Source organism: Ascidiella aspersa, chromosome 1, assembly GCF_963924565.1.
Source record: "Ascidiella aspersa chromosome 1, kaAscAspe10.2, whole genome shotgun sequence".
NCBI classification, from domain to species: Eukaryota; Metazoa; Chordata; class Ascidiacea; order Phlebobranchia; family Ascidiidae; genus Ascidiella; species Ascidiella aspersa.
Window position 1 is genome coordinate 14,337,652 of NC_139447.1, and position 20,160 is coordinate 14,357,811.

General features: G+C 39.1%; 1 protein-coding gene across 1 annotated transcript in view; it reads right to left on the bottom strand.

The window, feature by feature from the left end:
- Positions 1 to 20,160, bottom strand: part of LOC146167935 (protein DOP1A-like) — a 53,480-nt gene that overhangs the window by 4,570 nt on the left and 28,750 nt on the right. Inside the window, exons 30-44 of the mRNA XM_083386177.1 lie at positions 17,115 to 17,180; positions 15,537 to 15,695; positions 13,951 to 14,056; positions 11,958 to 12,091; positions 10,128 to 10,274; positions 8,296 to 8,400; positions 7,007 to 7,243; positions 6,645 to 6,932; positions 5,569 to 5,734; positions 4,760 to 4,926; positions 4,395 to 4,504; positions 1,556 to 1,767; positions 748 to 815; positions 229 to 378; positions 80 to 163 (exon numbers count right to left, since the gene is read on the bottom strand). Coding sequence (XP_083242303.1) covers positions 80 to 163; positions 229 to 378; positions 748 to 815; positions 1,556 to 1,767; positions 4,395 to 4,504; positions 4,760 to 4,926; positions 5,569 to 5,734; positions 6,645 to 6,932; positions 7,007 to 7,243; positions 8,296 to 8,400; positions 10,128 to 10,274; positions 11,958 to 12,091; positions 13,951 to 14,056; positions 15,537 to 15,695; positions 17,115 to 17,180 — 2,199 coding nt within the window. The remainder of the gene's footprint in view (positions 1 to 79; positions 164 to 228; positions 379 to 747; positions 816 to 1,555; positions 1,768 to 4,394; positions 4,505 to 4,759; positions 4,927 to 5,568; positions 5,735 to 6,644; positions 6,933 to 7,006; positions 7,244 to 8,295; positions 8,401 to 10,127; positions 10,275 to 11,957; positions 12,092 to 13,950; positions 14,057 to 15,536; positions 15,696 to 17,114; positions 17,181 to 20,160) is intronic.

Consider the following 20,160-nt stretch of genomic DNA (forward strand, 5'->3'; position numbering starts at 1 on the left):
GTGTGTAAGACAAGTGCGGATATGGGAGTTTCATTTTATATGTTTAACAAAATATAGAGGTGGCCTCAACATTACTCACCAGTTCGGTAACAATGGATGGCCAAAGTGAGGTCAGATGTTTGGGCGAAACGCGAACTAGCAAGACTCGGAAGCAAAGAAACACCTGCGAGAATCAGTTCGGTTACAAGCAGGTAATAAAACGATCAACAAAATTGCATCGTCGCTCACCTCGGTTTGGACGGCTGGCACCAAATGCATCCTCAAGCTTTCCGACAACCTTTCCTGGATCTCGGGGAGATGACGTTGATATTGGTTGACGTCACTGCTGAATATGACGAAGGCGAGACGCTTGAGCAGCATTGCCCTCTGCTCCAATTCCTGCGAGTAAAAGTTGAAGTGCTTTTTCTCAATTACGATAAGCGTCACGATTTCGAATTAGTCTACAATCGCAATAAAATATTAGTCGAAGTTGATAAAAGAAATATCATTCCCGAAACAAGAATTAAATTATGGTATAAGGCATAATGGTTGGTTCTAGTAAGACGCAGTAAGAATATGAAAGCCCATACAAAAGTATAGGTAGCATTTTGAACGTTTCGAATATCTCTTTATTCATTTTCAACATCTGTTGTCGTATGTGGAACTTTCAAAACGCTATTCCTACTTCTGTATGGGCTTTGAAATTATTGTGTGTTATACATTTTGATGAATTCAGTTACTGGTTATTGATTTTGTAGAAAAGGTTACCTGTTCCTTGTTCGAAAAAATGTTTAGCGATGCACCGGTTGCAGTGTTCCTCGTCAAACCAATGCGTACTAAACAAAAAAACTAGAAACTTAAAGTGTGTATTTCGTGAACTTGATAAAAAAAGGATTTAAAAAAATCGGTTTGTATTTAAACAAATAAATTAATCAATTGCAAAATCGACGTTAAATCCTTATTTAATTCAGGTTTGCGTGCTTGTGTTTCATCGAGTATACAGCATATAGCAGTGCTTCCCAACCTTTTTCAGTTCGCGACCCACTTTTAATGCAAGTTTTATTGTGCGACCCATAATAAGATATGGCCGAACGAATGAAAAACAAATGAATGAAAAAAAACACAATACAGACACAATTACATACGCAATTTACTATTATTGCGAAACATGAGCTTGCATATTACATCGTTACGTATTTTTTACATTGTTGCATAAATGTTATGTAATAATAATGCAATAATTTCCCGATCTAATAGAAAACTGTAACAATTAGAAATGCTTCGCGACCCACCTAAAATAGCTTCGCGACCCACCAATAGGTCGCGACCCATTTGTTGGGAAGCACTGGTATATAGTACAGTTAGTAATTCAGGTTATGATTACGATTACGTTTATTTCATGTACTTCCATATTTTCAAATATACAGTTTATTTTTAACTTCTTCCAAAAACCAACACCGGGAGTGCTAGAAATCTGGCTGATTGGTTCACTTCCATTCAATTAAATAAAAAAATGTCACCCAATCCATATTAGCAGCACCCAAACGACCAATCTGGCGGTTCTGTTATAACGCACCCAGCAAATCCTTGAAAGTGGTGGCGTCGTGCGTCATCAAGTGGTCGACGATGCTGCGCCACTCCTTGACGCCCTCGTGCGGCATTCTGAAGAAGCCCGGCTCGAGGAAAAGTTCGAGCGCGTCTCGCTTCCATGCGCGTCTGGTCTGCTGGTAGCCGCTTACGCTGGATAGAAGGCCCACCGCTGCCCGGTAGCTCGCCGCGAACGCCAGACTGAAGAACGAGGTTCGGAAAGTTTAGGTTTATATTTAGTTTTTGTCGTTATGAAAAAAAGACCACGTCGGTTAGGGCTGATTCCGATACCCGATTTTTTACAATTTTGTCAACCGATACCCAATACCGATTTTTTTTATATACCTGGGAAATGTACAAAACTTGAATTAATTAAAAATAGAATCCAGATCAGTTTTTAGTTTACATACCTTTATTACTTATTAAACTATTATTTTACAATACATATTAACTTGGCGTGGTGCTAAACCCAATTTTTTTCGATCAAAAAATGTGTACGTTGTTTGTTGTACAGAAAAAATTATATCATATTTACTAGAATATCGTACTAGAATATCGGCCAAAGTAACGGCCCATATTTACCGATACCGATATATCGATAGAAGCCAAATATCGGCCGATATTTTCGGTAAACCGATATATCGGTCTATTTCTAACGTCGGTTTCAGGTTGCACTCAGTATAGTGTCGATTTTTTTGTTTTAACTTCCCCCTTTAAAAGCTAAATTTCGCCCAGGGCAGTGGGGTCTTTTCCGTTAGAAACATTTGTAATTTTCTCTGCTTCAATTTGTAAAATTTATTTAAAAACGCGACCCCTTTAACCAGTGGTCGGCAAACTATGGGCCGCGGCCCAAATATGTGCCGCAGAGCAATTTTTAGTGGGCCGTAAGTTACTTTTGAACAGCTTAGTGTTATCACGTAGTTAGGCCACGTGATAGCCGTGCATTCATTGCACTGTAATTTAAAAGTTCGTGTGGCTTAGAATTTTTATATGTGTCAGCGTGGTTGAGACCCACGCCAAATGTTGTGCTGAGAGCCTGTCAAACTATATTTATTGCCAACTTTAACTATTGTAATAGCGCAAAATTGTTCGCGCTTTGCGCGTACATTTTTCGTTTTTATTGTATGTTTTACATTATGGTATGGGAGTGTTTTGAGCACCAAGGCGCCGTGTAACTAAAAACAAATATCCTGAATCCGCCACTGTTTTTGTAGTGGTTTTACATAGTGTGCCTTCAATAGCACTGAAAATAGTACTTTGGGCCACGACAAAAAAAGTTTGCCGACCATTGCCTTAAACCATAACTCAAGGTTCTAAGTTGGTTCCTCACCAGTTGGTGATTTTTTAACTGGGTGGCTCCGCGATTTACGATCTTTTTGTAAATAAGCTTACGAATTCTTTAAAAATAAATCTCTGTCTAAAATCGATGGCAAAGCCTTGCTCCGGGCGAGCAAGAAGGCCACGGTGACAGTACAAATAGTAAACAGGTGTGTCCGGCCCATTGACGTAAATGTTGGCGATCTAGACACTGCATATGTTAATCCACCTTTGGAGTTTTTAATGTTTACGCTTATTAAACTCCTAGGACTTGCAATAAGCTGTGTGTTCATAACCTGAGAAAAAAACGAACCTTGAAATTGCTTTAGTGGTTCAAGGAATCCGAGCGGGTTTAATAAAGCGGATTATATACGTTTTATTACATATGTTGACCCGTAAGAAAAATAAAAGGTGTATTTTAATTACAGCCTAACATTATAGAATCTTGCGAACTTTTTTGTTGTAACACAGCATCATATTGTATTTAGCCAGAGCCTCATAATGAAAAAACTTAAATAAGGGGAAAATGTAAATGTGAAAAGGAATATAAGTCTAATTGGTTAAAGTTTATCACTTAACTATGAGCCTAATAGCCGACACAGAAAAGGAGGGGTAGCTTTTTAGAAGTGGTTACCGCCTTCCGAGCTGCTTACAAAACAATCGTACATAGTCCAATTTAAACATATGACCAAAGGCGACGTTAATTAACTTTCTCTGCTTAAGCGATTAATCGTAACTGACAGAAATGAAGACCACCCACAGTCGTGTGCCAATTAATTGACTCAGCAAAAAACACAAAATTTTCGAAGGAAAATTTTTTGCCTGCCAAGAGAACGTCCGTCTGGTCATTTTGTTGTAGCGAACCAAATTTAGCATTCCTTCAATTGAAGTAAAGTTCGAAAAACAGAATACCTGATAGCATTTTTTTCTGGGATTGTTTTTTTTACTTTATGAAGGAACATTCCAGGAATATTTTGCGCTATATCATACATCCAACTCCAAGTGAAGAAAAAGTTTTCCATAAAGAAAATAAAGGTTTAAAATTGGCCAGGAATCTCGCCTGGCCTAAATCCAATCGAAAATCAGCTCTATTCTCGAAATGTGGTTGTAGGACAAAAATAAAGCTCATAGAGGCCATTTTTTAAGTTTGGCACAAAGACCCTGCAGTTTCAGAATATGTGCCCAACTAATGCCAATAGTGTAAAACAGCTACTGAACAACCAAAGTAGCACACAGGTTATTAACTTTGTGGTATGAAAGATATATAGATAATATGGAAAATAAATCAAAAATAATTTGCACACAACGGTAACTCGGAATAAAAAGGCACCGGTAAGAAAGTAATTAACGCAGCTACACTGCTGGCGAACAGCCTAAATACTGGAATGATACCAATTTTGTTTGCCCAAAGTTTGTATGCATTTTACCCGTTGCCTAACGATATTCCACAAAGTGGACAATTCGTAGAATAGTTTAGCACCAGCGTTCTATAGCGATAGCCCTTGCTTCACCTGTGGTTTCTGAGATAAGGAGTGATGTTAGTGATAACTGATGTGAGGGTCGGAATCATCTTTTCCTTCTCTTCACTACCGAAGATCAGGTCTAACAAGTTGGCGAGGTACTGAAAAAAGAAAACACGAAAGGTAAATTTCCAAAAAAATCTTAAATTTGAAAATAATTATAATGTAAATATGACAAGCGAGATAAGTAGATATATAACTCAGGTGATAATAAATAGACTTTTGCCTCCGAAGCTTAACCGTAGATGAGCAGATGTTTAGTACATTTCTGGTGTACAGGATTTAAAAGTGAATCAGCTAGACTCCTTCTAAAATCCCATGAGCGCAACTTGCAAAAATAAAGTAATACCGCCGACCTGGGCAAAAACTTGCAAAGCTTCGACGCTGTGGTTGTAGTTGGGGTTCGCCTTTTGTGGAAGAATGGTCATCGAAACAACCGGGTTATCCCGAGGACCCAGATTAGATTGAGAGGAGCGTATCACAGGATCGGAGGACACTGATTTTACCGGTGGGTTTTGTTGATCTAAAGAAAACATGTATCTTAACGTGTTGATAAGCTGTGTTAGAAAGACAATTTGTATCAAGCTCGAAACATTTTGTGATATATATTAATGGAAAAGACGAATTCGCCCAGTCGATTACGGCTCCTTAAGCGAAAAATATTACCCTGAACACCAAACGTATAATATGATAATTCGTTTATCAAAAAACAACGTAAGCTCTTACAAACCAAGTAACAATATACTTTGCAAGAACTGAAAACTATAATTTGTCAGTGTAAGGTAGTGTGAATACATAATAATTTAGGTATTTAGCGATTGGTGATCATAAAACAAAACTGTAGTAAGAAAATAGTAAAATTTTATATCAACGTAAACTTAGCTATCGTATTTGATTAACACCAACTTGACAAAGCAATACGACCAATTTTTTTTTTATGGAAAATATCGTGTTCAAATAAAAAAATATTTACAAAGGTGAAGCATCGCTCTAAGACCTAAGTGATTCAAAGCAGTTTTCTACTTTCGAGGATTCGACTTTAGTTTATTTTTCTGGTAAAATTACTTGCTCTTAGTGATGCTCATTCTTTCACACGTATTCACGACTGCGTTTTATACATATACAATGATAAAAAACAAAACAACCACAAGTGACAAAAACCTACCGAGCAGAGCATCGGAGGATCCACCCTCGGGCGCTTGTTTTGATGCCGAAAGATCGCGTTGTGAAGCGGGAAGAATGGTTGGGGCTCTTCTCGCCAACCAACCTCCATGCTCCAGCGACCAATCAACGATCTCGTTACACGCCTCAATGCACTTGACCGTCACATCCTTGAGAAAGAAAGAAATTCATTGTAAAGGCCCATTTGCACTACAGCTGCGCTGAGCTGGACGTAAAATTAGCTACAAAACATAACGTTTTTCTATAGCTGCACTGGGCTTGAGTTTAGCAAATCGTGAAAAGCTCGAAACAATAGAATTTAAATGCAAGTTACGCTTGGTTCAGCTCAGTGCAGCTGTAGTGAAAACGGGCTTTAACACTCGTATCCACAGTGGCATATTTTTGACGATTCCGATAAACGATATGTAAGGGAAAAATTAGGGGTCTAATTCGTTAACAAATTGCGTCTTCACCACTAAAATAGGCAAATTAGTGAAATTTGAGGTAATTAGGCTAAAATTTACTTAAGGTTAGGAGGGTAAGGAGGTTTAGTTTCCCTCAATTTTTTAGTTACGATTTTTCGAAAAATTAGGTTTGAAAGGTAAAATCGCTAAATATTACTGCAATGCCAAATTTTTCGAAACGAATGGGAAAGAACATGAATCCTAGTACCACAGTACGAGGTTATATCGGAGAACAGCTCGACACTATTGGACAACCCTAATTGCGTGTTTGCCGTTGCCTTAACGTGTACAATGTACATGACAGTGATCGAATAATGTTTTTTCAGTTTTTTTATTGATCATCTAACGTTAATATCGAGTTTACGAAGAAAGGAATTCATTCTTGGATTTTAGATCATTATGTATATTGCATACTGTAGTGTATGGTGCTTTAAGTGGGTAGTTTTTCGGTGTTTTTATGTTTACATTACTTGTTTCTTTAAGGTTATTGCGTAGAACTACCATACACTCAAGAACAATTAAAAAAGCCCTAGAAATATACAAAAATGATATTTGAAAATAGTGCGAAAGAAAAGAGGAGAGTTTACATTGCACGATAAACATATGTTAAGCTTACCTGCATTTCCTTAAGTTCCTTTTTATCATCGCAGTTGTGTACAACACGCGCATATTCGACCACCAGCTGGAGGAGCAGGAAGTAGCAGCGGACACTCAAGCGCTTTTTACCGCCAGAGGGAGAAGTCGAGGCGCCGTTGATCGATTCGTCGGTGAAGGCCAGAAGGAGTCGAGGCGTGCCCATGGCCAGACAGTCGCGGACCAGGGCCAACATGGCCGCTCTCGAGTCGCGAACCGAAGCGGGCGGTTGGCGTTGCACGTAGCACAGTACAAGGTCCAAGAGACTCTCCTGGAAAACCGCAAAGACAGTGAAAATCCGGTTTAATCCGGATCGAAGTCAGGAGCAAGTCGGCTAAACCCTACCTCGTAAGGTGCCTGTCGCTTCTTGGCGCCCGGTAGTGTCGGGTGCTCGGGTGGTTGTACGATGACCTGCTTGACAAGAGCCAGCACTGCGTCACAGCGTAGGGACTTGATGCTGCACGCGACATCCACAAGTTGAAGTTGCTGCGCGTTGGATTGAACCAGCTGCTGTTTACCGCTGGCCGAGCGACCTCGGCGTTCCCAGATAACGGCCAGCGCACTAAACAGGTTCTCGCCATACTGTAACGTAAGGTTAAGTAAGGTGGAATGTGTCCGCATAATTACCTACCGCACGCTTCGACATTTGATTTGTTTAACCTCGAGGAACGTTACGTGTGCTTGTTGCTAAACAACAGTCGGAATGTAAAACGAAATATGCCCTAAGGATTTAAAATACAACCGCAAGTCCCCCAGATTAGCCGATGCAGCTTATCAGATTCAAGTACAGCACAACAGCTGTCTGTTCACCTAAACCCGAAGCACTTTAGACGAGGCTAATGTCGCATGGAGAGCATGACATTCCAAAAACGAACTTAAACATAACGGCCCAACTGTCAAGGCAGAAATTCGCAGCAGTGTGTCGGGCGTTATGTAAAGACACGAGCGCGAGTGTTACAAAAGCAATACACGAAAGTCGCAGGCTATAATCCGATTGTGACCGAGGAAAAGTCCCGACCGCCGAAACCGGTCCATGCGTTCGCAATGGCAATACCAAGAAGTGCTTTGTCTTAGTTGGACATAGTTGTCGCTATACTGTTGACGTCATGTAAAGAACAGTGGATTAGGCAAATACTAAGACATGCAAGTTAGGCCACCTCATTTGATATAAACATAAGTTCGATGTTTGAAAATTGGACCTTTATCCATTAATAGATTAACAGGTTACTGATTTAATTTGATATGTATTGATTTTTCTGAGACAAAAGAACAATATTTAACCAATATTTTTACAAGGTTTAACAGTACACTCGATGTATTAATGGTATAGCAGGGAAAATAGAGAAAAATGATTTCGTCAGAGCGAACTGTCCATTTTAGTATATTTAAATATATCGATTTTATTCTGGATTTCAATTATTTTATGATTTTTCAATAGGAATAGAACAATGGAAAATATTTCATATGACCAGGCTTTTTTGTTAATTTTGCAGTGTGTTTCCTGCTGCAAATATTGTTAAATATTCGTTGCATATCTCACTTCACTTAAAAGTTAAGTAAGAGACGAATATATTCACACGCGTAAATGAATTTTCCAACCTGAATAGTTCTTAGCGAAATAGTAACAATGTTACCTGAAGCGCGATAGGACTAAGCAACTGCAGAACACTTTGAGCCACCGAATCGCTGTCGCCCATTGACGAGCACGGGTGAACACCAGAGGGAGACGAGGAGTAGTCCTATATAAAAAAAATGCTTTTAGCAATTAGTAAAGAGGCCTAAAACAGGGCATTCCGTTCAAAACATAATTATCGGTCAAAAATTCGGTCTTTTTGCATTGCAATATTACATTGTTTCTTAAAATGTTTTTCAACGTTTATTATGATCTGTAAAGCGTTTGGCCTGTGTTTAGGACATTTAATAAAATGTATTGGAATTTTCATCTCTAGCAAATGCGCTAACAAAATTTTGATTCGACTATATTCCACACTCCTTTAAACAAACATTTTTTAAACAACAGTTAGATTAATATAGGACTCATCTATCTAGCGATTTTTCGGTTTCGACGTTGATCTTACTTTAACGAATGGTTTCACATATAGCATGACTCATAGGCGGAAGTTTCACGCGCTTCAAAGAGAGACTTTTAAACGTAGTTACGCAAAAAATGGAGATTACGACGAAAGTCGTAGACGCCGGTTCCTGTAGAACAAGTTTCGCGCTTGTAATAATTACCCCGAGTGACTAGACGAATTCCACCCGTTCTGGAGTATAGGGTGGTACCAGAAATTAGCGATCCGATACACAACCCGGTGGGCATTAAGTACAGGGGACTGCGGTACCAACGGTATCCGGTCGTGAGAAAGCTAATCTCCTGCCATTAAATTTTCGCAAATTTCACACGACTTAGTTTGATATTTTTGGTTGGACGGCGCAGCTGTTTAAAATGGCCATAGTATTATTTTTTAATATTGGAGTGTGCACCCGGTAAAAGCAATTCCTATAAAAAGAAATCGACCAAAAAAGTTTCGCGTGAATATTCGAGCGCAACAATTTTTTATTAAAGTTGCTGTTGAAATTTCAGCTGTTTAAAATGGCCATGGTATTATTTTTTAATATTAGAGTGTGCACCCGGTAAAAGCAATTCCTATAAAAAGAAATAGACAAAAAAAATTCGCTTAAGTATTCAAGCGCAACAATTCTCATTAAAGTTGTTGTTGAAAGTTTACCGTTGTAATTTGTGATGCACCTTGTTCACCTAAGAGTGCTGACGAAGCACAGTCGTGGTATTTAATCGCAAACTGAGACATTAAGTTTGTTGTGTATCTCGCACAAGCGAAGGTGCTGGAGGAAAAGCTCATACAGCGAAGCTGACGTCAGAGAAAATCACGCGACAGAGAAACGCTCTTTAGAGGAAAACCTTATCTTTAAATCTTTGAATGAGATATCGTTGAGGGATATTTTTGTTTCACATAAAAAAGGAATCTTCACAGTGAATGTTAATATGCGAGGTTTCCACCTCAAAGGCAAGGTCCAGCTCAAAATAAAACCAACACATTTTAATTTAGCTATTAAGTACCGTAATGAAGGTGGTTAGACGTTCTTGAAATAAATTAAAGAGAAGCGGCCATCGTTGAGTGTGGAATTAAGTATATTTTAAGTACGGGTTCCACAAACCTTATTCCAGGCGAACATTGACACATCGGAGAAATTATATAGCTTGTTATGCGGAAATTTTGACACTTTAAATTTGATCAGTAGTTGTTTATTTCTATTTTCAAAGGCCTGATTCACGGACTAGGGGGTTGTTTAACCGGCTATCGTTGAAAATAGGAACGCTTTAAACTTAAACTGGATGACTTAAAATTTTGTTGATCCCCAGGAATATCAATTGACAATTTGCCGGTATAGACTTACTTAGTGAAGTGTACTTAGTAATGTGAGAAAGAAATATACAATGTCATACCGCAGACGCGGCTTGGTTTGCGCGGACCACCACTTTGTTCCACACCAAAGACAGACAGGACACTATCCGGGGCAGGTTGCCAAGGGTTACGCGTTTCGCCTCTGCCACTTCGTCGCTTAGGTCTTGCGCGTCGATACTGCTTTGAGGCTAAAATAAATAATAAAATAAATATAAAATTTGTTTAGTGAAATAAAACGAGCCAAGTTTTATGCATCTCTTTGTTGGCGTACAAAACTTTCATGTTGGGTCGTAACACACTATAATAGTCACATGTAAATCAATTTAAATGAATAAGGTTCTATAAGAACTTAAAAGAAAAAATTTGACCTCACTAATTAAATTACCCTTATTGTTTTGTTCTAATATCAATCAAGAGAAGAAAAACAATTCACAACTAATTACATTACACAAAGTTAAAATGTACGCAATAACTATAAGAGACTGGAATTCGTCAATTGCAATTTTCTTGTAATTCCTAAACAGTTTCTCGTATTCGCAGTTTTCTTGACAGCATTTGCAGTGCATCGGTTGCATTCGCAGCTACATGCAACAACATTACGGGTGTCGCAACTGCAAAGCTGCCAAACAAAAAAAAATCCAAAACCGGTCTGAGCTGATTACGCAAGTGGAAAGTCGTCGCACGAGCCACCACTTCAAGGCCATACTTGGATGGTCGGAGTTCCCCGAACAGGATGGTCGCTTGACCGCATGTCCATCAAAATGATTGACCAACGCCCATGACCAAGTGTGGCCGAGTGCCGGATGTTGGGCACTCCCTTGTGAATCGGTGTATCTTTTAAAGTCCTATGTAATTATTTGGACCGGGCGCTTATATATTGAGGCGTATTACCAAGTGTTTCTCTCTGCAAGAACATCGGCATCTGCTGACACAGTAACGAAATCTCATTTTCGCTTTACAAGTACAACCGGGTTTTTTTCAAAAGGAGCGAAGCGATTTGTATTTACCTTGTCTTAATAAGGAGAGTACCGCGAATAATTTTGTCGAAAAAAAAATCGAAAGCCTGTTATGCGACGCAATTTGGGAAGTCAAGTTAAACCATGTTACCACCGAGTTTCGACTTTGTGTTTTGATCAAAACTGCTATACTAGGACAGGTAATACGGCGACCAAAGTTAAAAACATTTTTTTGGGTTCAAACACGTGTTTGGGGTCCACTCTAAAATCGCATTTACTTCAAAACGCTTACAGTATTTTATTGTCCCTGCAATCTATTTTTATATATTAGTTTTTTCTACGCGTTCAATCCTTAGTCATCCTGACATTTGATGTGAAAGTAAAGAAAATTTCAAAAAAACACGAAATGCGATTTTGTGAACATTGCTTTGGTTTGCAGTGTGATATCAAGGCAAATATTTGACTCATAGTTCAGCTGCCTTCAACAGCATTTCTGCAAAATAATATGTAAAGCAATTCCCTGCTACATGGGGGTAAGCGTCCAATTTTAGAATTTGCTTTAGTCACATTGATATTTCGAAATATTTTCATGACTGTGCAAAATTGTTCTCACGAATGTTTTCTGTTTTGTTCAAATCTCAAACATCTATGGCAGAGAAAACATATTATGAAATGACTATGCATTGCATCATGAAATCAGTTTATTTATTATGCATTACATAATGACATAACTATATTTGTAACAAAATTGAAACCGAATGTAACGAAAAATTTAAATTTAAGAAAGACTGCGGATATTTTTATTACGTGTTTTACCCAGTCTAACACAAAGGGATCGTAGGGAATTTTTTTACTTCCATTGTTATTTTTTATTCGCTTCGCACGTAAATAACACTATAGGCCTACAGGTCATACCCGAAGCGCGTTACTGGAACTGAAGACGTTGAACAAACTGCCGAGGGTTGAGAAACCAAGAGACGCGTTGGTCTGCGCCGCTTGGACCTGAGCTGAGGCAAGTGAATGACTGCGCTCGATTGTAGGGTGTCCACCTGCCACAACAGTCAAGCTAAAGATTACTTGCCACACTAAAAACAAAACGTTAAAAAACAGCACAGTTCGTTTGGAAGTACAATGTAACGTTTGGAAGTACAATGTAAATCGACGTACACCAACAGTAGTTTTAGCAAATACTGTATTTGGTCAGTTCTATTTCAAACAAACCTATGCCCTCTCAAGTCTAAACCGTTTGCGAACGGGCATTAAAAAATTTAAGATTTGCGGAATATCGCAATAAAATGCCCTTACCCTGTTTAAATATTAGTAAAACTTCGATGCATTAGCCACACCAAATAAAATCGCCCAAGGTTGAATAGGCATTTATCCACGTTATCCTGGCAAGCACTACACAATGTTATAAGGCAAAATGAAAAAAAAATTGAAAAGACACGTCAGTTAAACGACGCAATGACTATATTTTAATGACAATATCTTTTTGCGTTTTTTTTTTGATAAAACACTATATTGTTTAGATAAGTTTTTTAGAAATCATTACGAGAGGTCACCCATGGTGCTGGCCTATGGTCACGTAGAAAAAAAGTAATTAACTACGTGAATAGTGGATAAGTTTTATTATTATCTAACAAAGTTTCAATAGGGGCCATTATTCGATCAATGGTATGTTTACTAATAAAGACTTAGAACAAAAAGGCGCGTAGGACAAAGTTTAAATATTAAAGTTAAATAAGAGAGCCGTGATCCGGACGGCGCCTTGGGGCTTAAACGTTTTCGCTCAAGCGTACCAAACTGTACAACCGAGTCGAAAAGAATTAACACGATGTACGAATAAAGCCTACATTAACGTGGTTAATCTGGCATACACTAAAGCTTAGGGGGCATAGACTTGTCGCCCAATTGCACCCCAGGACGCCTCTTATTAAGACACAAGTATGCAGCAAAAATAAACCATTCGGAATCTAAAAAATAACGTATTTCGGGGGATATTAACAGTATGTAAATTGGGTAAACGTTTTGACCACTTGGAAAGTGTATCCCAAACGTAAATATACCGGTTATTAGGCCAAGGCGAGCATCGCAAAAATGTCTTACCTAATTAACTATCCGAAAAATGTCGGCAACGTGACGTGATACCTAAGCGAGGTACGCGTAACGTGAAGTGGAGTTGAAACAAAACTTTCTTTCACACAGAATAAATTACAGTTTCCACAAGAAAGGATTCATTAAAAAAAACTGTCTTTAAAGTTTGGAAACTAATAGCTTAGCCTACGATTCAGGAGCACGAATTCGGATAATTCCGCTTTAGTGAAACATGTAATCCTACAACTGTGGCATACCGGGTCGGGAAACACATTTATATACATGCTTGTGCTTTCCTACAAACAGGAATAGTAACTGTACTTGTACGACAATCACGTGGAGTTTTAAGAAGCCAAAAGTTCAAGACTCGGATGGGATACCCAACGACTGCGCAGTAACAGCAAAACCTGTTTACCCAAATTTATATTTTGCAAACAATAGTTGAGGGGTATAGACTGATTCTCTTGTTACCCACCAAGATGCTTTTTATTAACACACAAGTAGACTAAACCCAACTAATACGCTCCATGGAAATCGGTAACGCTTTGACAAACGTTGCCACCCAACACATGAATATTAAAGCAACATTCGCTTGGTAATGGATTGCAAAGCCAAAAAGGTCGTGTTATCGACATCAACTTGATTAAGACGTTTCGATACGAGCTTGTATCATCCTCAATTAATGTCAAGTTCGTAGTCAATACGATGTCGATCTACTCGACCTTTTTGGCTTTGCAATTAATTACCAAGCTACATTTCAGATCCGTGCATAGTGTACCCAAAGTAACATTCAATTTTATGTTAAAAAATCAACCTGGGAGAAAAGATGACGTTCCCGAAGTGGACAAAAGCAGCGTCGAGTGCGTCAACGTACGTAAGCTCCTTAGCAACGCCGTGACGTAGTCAGCTGGAGTCGACGTCTGAACGTAAAAATGACACAGTTGGTCGTTGCATTATAGCGTCCGGAAATAGGTAATTGCGTAAGAAATGTGAAAATGCTTTGACGTGGTAATTGAATCGAAAACCGGTAACTATTTATCATTTATGTATATCGAAAATACTTCGTTTATGCATTAGCTAAAGTTATTCGGCGTTTTCGCAATATCGACCACAAAAGTGAAACATGCATCGTTTAAACAATGCATTATTAAGGTTATTTTAAAGAAGCAATGAACATAGGGTAACGGACGAATTACTAGGCGGTCACCCGACAGACCAGGAACAAACAGATCGGGGCAAAAAGAAACACAACGGGAGAGGCAGGGTGTCAAATCGGAAGTGTTCGCAGCAGACCTTGAACGAATCGCGAATACAGCAAAAAAATAACAAAAAGTGTAAGATTTAACGAAAAGTTCCCGATCAAACCGCTAACAACACACATAGTGACGCACATTGTACCTACAAAAATGTGCGTGATCCTATTACATTGTGTTGCCATGATTCAAGGTGCTTTCAGCCATTGCTTTCCAATGAAGGCACGCCACTTTTTTATTTTCGTGCTCCTGAGATTATCGCGACATCAGCGAAAATAAGCGCAATTTTTGTTCCCGGGGAATTACGCGCAAGCTCGACAACAACGTTTAAGTAGATAGACCAGCAATATTTATTGGTTTGGAAAGTTTGAAAAGTTTTTGCTCCAGAAGAGTGAAGTGAAAAAACAGTTGACAAGTCACACCGTGCCGTAAAAGGTGTGAGCAAACTGTACGGTGACGTGCATCCAGAAATGCAGACCATGAGATAACTATATTTATATTAAGAATAACCTAATTGTGAACAGTGTAGTTTATCCTACTGGCTTTGGGGTTAAATTTACTATAAACAAACTGTTTAATTAATTTATTCTCTGGAATTCATTCGTTTCTCCTAATTAAAGTATTTCATTTTTGAATTTTTGAAAAGCAATTTTGAAAAACTTAATTATCAGTTGGGATGTTAGATTTTGTTATAGGGATTCCAACCAATCACAGGCGAATTTTTCTGCAATAAAAGTGCTTTCGTCCCAAAACCAAGCCTGGTATATATAAACAACAATCCAACTTACACCTAAAAACGTTTTCCATTTAAATTAAACTAGTTAGAATTAATCTGTTTTAAAGTGCGCGTTATCGAAATACGACCGAACACAAATTACGTAATAAAAAACAAGCATTTAAATGCAACAAGTTTATCCCGTTGTTGACGAATGTGACAAGCAAAATACGCAAGTGCTGTGGGGCAGAGCAGTTCAATTAACGCGCAATTGATGTTTATCGTGACCGGACAAATGACAAAAAGTGCAGTTTTAACGAGTGACAGATTGCCGAACAAAGCCAACAATAGCGGCGGAATGATATTCACCCTAGTTTGTAGTAATTAACCCATGAAATTAAACTTTTGGTACTGACTTTTGGTAGTACTGACCTTGTCGTTCGCCGTGGTGACGTAACGATTAGCAGCGTTTTCAAGATTGCGACACACCTGTGACGTCACCGGGGTGAGGATCCCCACAAGTCCTCGTGACAGGAAGGGCAGTGATGACGTCACGAAATCGAGCCAGTCTGGATGACATTCCAAAGTGGACTGTGGAAAAATGTTTAACGAGTTCGATCAATTTTAAGGCACAAAAGAAAATGTGGCTACGAAGCCATAATAGTAATATAATTTGCAATATATAAAACGACAAAGTTAATACTATATAGGTGTCGAATCTCATCTAAAACACTTCTATTAAATTTAACATGGAGTATTAAACAATATATGTGACAACATAGCGATTCGTTCTTGCAGAACGGAATACAGGCTTACCTAACGTTTCACGCATACAGTAAACCAACGTGCTTAACACGATTTCGAAAGTAATAATTAAAGATAGCCGACGTTACGGAGATGATAATTAAGTAAATAGTTTATAAAATGTCCGGCAGTTCGGAAACCTATCTTACGGTTTAAATATGCACTTATTTTTCGTCTGTGGGAATTATTTCGTATTAGCAGTTTAACACCTAGAGAAATTGGAAAAAAGAGCAAGTTTTTATAAGGTCGAGAAAATGAGAAGACCAAATTAACGAGGTTTGTGCGATTATAAACTTTGAATTGTTTTTGAAGTAAAACAATTCACGAAATAAGGATGGCTATTTATGGAGAAAAATAAAATTTTTCGTAATTAGGATTGAGTTTTAAGGGCTCTAATGATGTGCGTGATGATAACGATCATTTAAAATCGCCAGGAATTGCACAGAAGGTTGACCTAAACGCTCTTTGCATCGTCTAAACAAATATAAGCAGCGTAAGTTTTAATCGGTTTACTGGCCTAATCAGGTCTAGTTGGCGCCGATTGCATTGTCAAATCCTGATGCGAAATTTAGTTGGCAATATGCCGGTCCTTTTTGTTAACCATTACAGCGCAGGCGCTTGGCAGAGGGCGTGTAACCCGGCATTGTGAGATTAGCAGCGGCATATTTTGGCAGCAGTGTGCGGTGCTTTGCGAAGCGACAAATACCTTTCAGTTCACACCTCAAGCGTCAAGTGTAAGAGGTATCTACCACTGTAGCATCGCACCGACTAATGCAGATGATAAATACAGATAGTATGTGTAGCTGATACCGCTTGAAAAATACACAACTATTTTCATCGACGGCTAATCGGGGCCAATCGCCAAAGGGTAACCCAATTATAAAACGCGCCCAATTTGTCGGCGGAGACACTCTTCAATTAGCCGGGCAGAGCGTAGCGTGAGAGGAAAGCGAATATCGGCCGGCGTTTGTCTAATTTAGACGCAGAAATTAACTCCATCACGTAATTGCGCGTGGTCGTGGTATAGCTACCGGTTAGCAGTACTGAGGTTGCCGTCGCACCTGGCCGCCACAGGTCTGGCTTTGCCTTGTTATTTTGCCGCGGTTGGAAATTTGATTGAAGATTAGAGGTCGGTAACAGGCGCAAACTCATACAACAGGTATGGCTTAGCCGTAAATTTGATGGTGGAGCAGCCAGGTAAAATACCTGTAGTCTTAGAACTCGCGCCACAGAATTAAGCAACATCGGTTGCATGGCAATGGGCAGAGCGGGCTGGTAGAACGATTTGTTTTCGTCTGATACAACTGGTAACCTCGCGGTCTGAAGTTGCTTCTTCGACGGGGAAATTTCTGCAAGCAAAAAAACGAGGCATTAAAAGCTTGTTCGACAAAAGGCGCTTTGCGGTTTGTCGCAGCGGGTCTATTTCTTAGCAGTTTGTAGTAGCGCGAGGTCCAGCCGAAAGGTTGAGTTGCCGCACACGTCGCAACAAGCGACAAATAAAACTTGTTTTCTTGCGGTTTTCGCAAATCACCTCGATCATCCTTTTATCGTATTTTGTTGCAAACATAGTGAAACCGCAAAATTTAATATATATACAGAAAAAGCGCAACTTTTGTTGTGGGAGTTTTTTCAATATTATTGTTGTTGTGTTTTTAACTGAAATTGTATGTTATATTCGTACCAGGACTAGTTTTTTAAGTCCTTATACTAGCCAACTATAATACCATAGTATAAAATTGATTAGGGTACAAATGTATAATTATTTACGATCGACTGGTTTGGAATATTTTTACCTTGGCGATACGGTGTACAAATTTTATTGAAAGAAAATGAACTGTTTTGGAACACTTTTTTAACGATTAAAAAATGTTTTAACGACATCGATACCAGAAAAAGCAAAAAAAATGTTTGCATAAGTTTTTTTTAACATCCCATGACGTTGGTGGTTTCGTGTGTGACGTCTTAGACATGGGCGGGTTAACAACAGGATGGCTGACCTATTACAAGCATGTGTTTTTGACGCCCCGAGAACATTCTGGGCCAGTAGCACTCTTTTTTGCCAAGTCAGGGGCGAGACTACGAGCGAAGCGTTTGACTCGTGAGTTGAGCAAAGTTTAGGGCTTCCCGGAAAAGATCGACGGTGTCAGGCCACGATACACAAATGGCGGTTTCGCCGAGAGCATTTTCTACTGCGCCAAACTTGTGCTCGATTAGTAAGTCTAAAACTGCCGCAGCACCTGAAATAACATCTTATTGGGCTACGGCTTTTTTGGTTAAGTTTCTTATCAGGTCCAGACGTTTTTGTAGCCCATTAATGCAAAAGGCAGTTTGCCTAAATATAAGCTTTAGGCCATTATCCGACACGCGGAAAATACGATAAAGTTAAGTGTGAGATACAAGGGATCAGTATTTGATAAATGTTTCGCTTTTAAATCGTTCTTAATAACGAACTTCGATTGAACTACGTTTACGTCCCATGACATTTTCCGCCAGAAAAGAATTTCAAGATGTGAAGATAAAAATAGCTTACAATATTCGAAGTGTTGATCATACAAAAAGTTTACAAAACCACGAAAAATCAGCAACTATTTGTGAGATGAAGGGAACGTGTTGACCGGCAGATTAATCACAAAATGTAATTTTGACGCGCAATAACATCGGATCTAAAGTAGAGGATTCGTTCCTATGCCGATTATACAAGGTCGGGCCTTGGAATTGTGCTTAGTCACCTCGCTAAATAACTCTGTCTTCCATGATATACGTGTGAATAACGAAAGTTGGTGATGTCGATCTATTCCGCCCGTTTGACTTTCTATTATTAGCCGGACACGCGGAAAGTAACAAAGAGTCGTGCTAAGTTCACCGAGCCTTCCTCTATGTTACATAATTTACTTCTATCGGCTTCCGGTCAGTTTCGGGGGCAATTTCTCTACTATATAAGCGCCCACACAAGTTTATGTTTTGTCTAAAGACGCGCCCAGTCTAGTCCTTACCACTAAGATCTAACAGAAAGTTACGAATAAAATAAGTGACAAATCGGACGGCAAGAAAGGCAGTCGACAATTGCCAAATAAGGTAAGGGTAAAAAGGGCAGGCCGCGGCGTGTTTAGTAATCATATATATTTAATGGCGGTAACGGGATTGGCGTTGGACAGTTAGCGGTTGAAGTTTCAGCTTTAGCTTAGTAATACGTGAGCAGCTGTGGTTTTGACATATAAAAGTGAGTGCGGTTATTCGGTAGTCGGGTACTTGCGACACCAAAAAATAAATACAGCTTAAAACGAACCTGTTTGTTGAGATTTAGTATGGAGATGGACAGCGTAAAATTCAAATTTACCTAGATTTTGGAACATGTGCATTGCGAAACGTGTAGTCGTGTACCTCACCTTTCCAGGAAAGCTCTGTGAACTATAACGTCCTATAGCAAAGAGAGGTATGTCGATTGGAGATTGGTCGCCGCTCGAAGTGAGGGCGTTTACTTTGGAATCGCGCAGATGCCTATCGCAATAAACGGCATCATTTTCATTGTATCACTTTGAGCGACAGAGTTCGGGCGGGTCACCAAATCTTCAACCTCTTAAACTCCATACGAAATACTACTGTTGTGTGTGTGAGAAAGTCGTCAATCACGTTTTGCAGCTCGGTAAAACTTGAACATCAGAAGAAATCTCGGTGCCAAACACCTTGCCAGCTTTCGAGAGTTTAGTTCAAGTCCAGGAGCTCTTCCTGTCGCGATCCTAAAGCGGTTAGGTGACTGGAAATAACTGCCGGTGACGTCACGAAATGTGTCTGCGTCATTGGAAGGAGAAGAATGCAGCCCGGCATGACGTATAAAATTATGATCATTTTCGAAATCACTCAGTGAGTGGCTCGGCAATGTAGCCAAACATTTGGATTTAGTCACAGCCAAGACTATTTTAGACAGAAGTGATTCAGTGCTTAAAGCGTTAAGTTGACTCCACAGCCAGTAACCATCTGCATTTTGCTTCCAGACATCACGCAAGTTTGTTCAGGGATATATATTTAAATTAATAGTGGGTTCGGATTTATTTGTTCTGGAAATTTTGAAACTGCAACAGAAAGGTCAAAGATGTTTACGCTTCAGAACTTCTTCATGGCACTCACGGCCTCTTTGATTAAAGGTAAGACAATTTTCGTATAATTTGTAAGCACATTTTTAAGAAACATTTTTGCGATATTAATGAAAAGTCGATTTTGGCTTCTGCCACAAGCAATTATTAAACGTATGTTT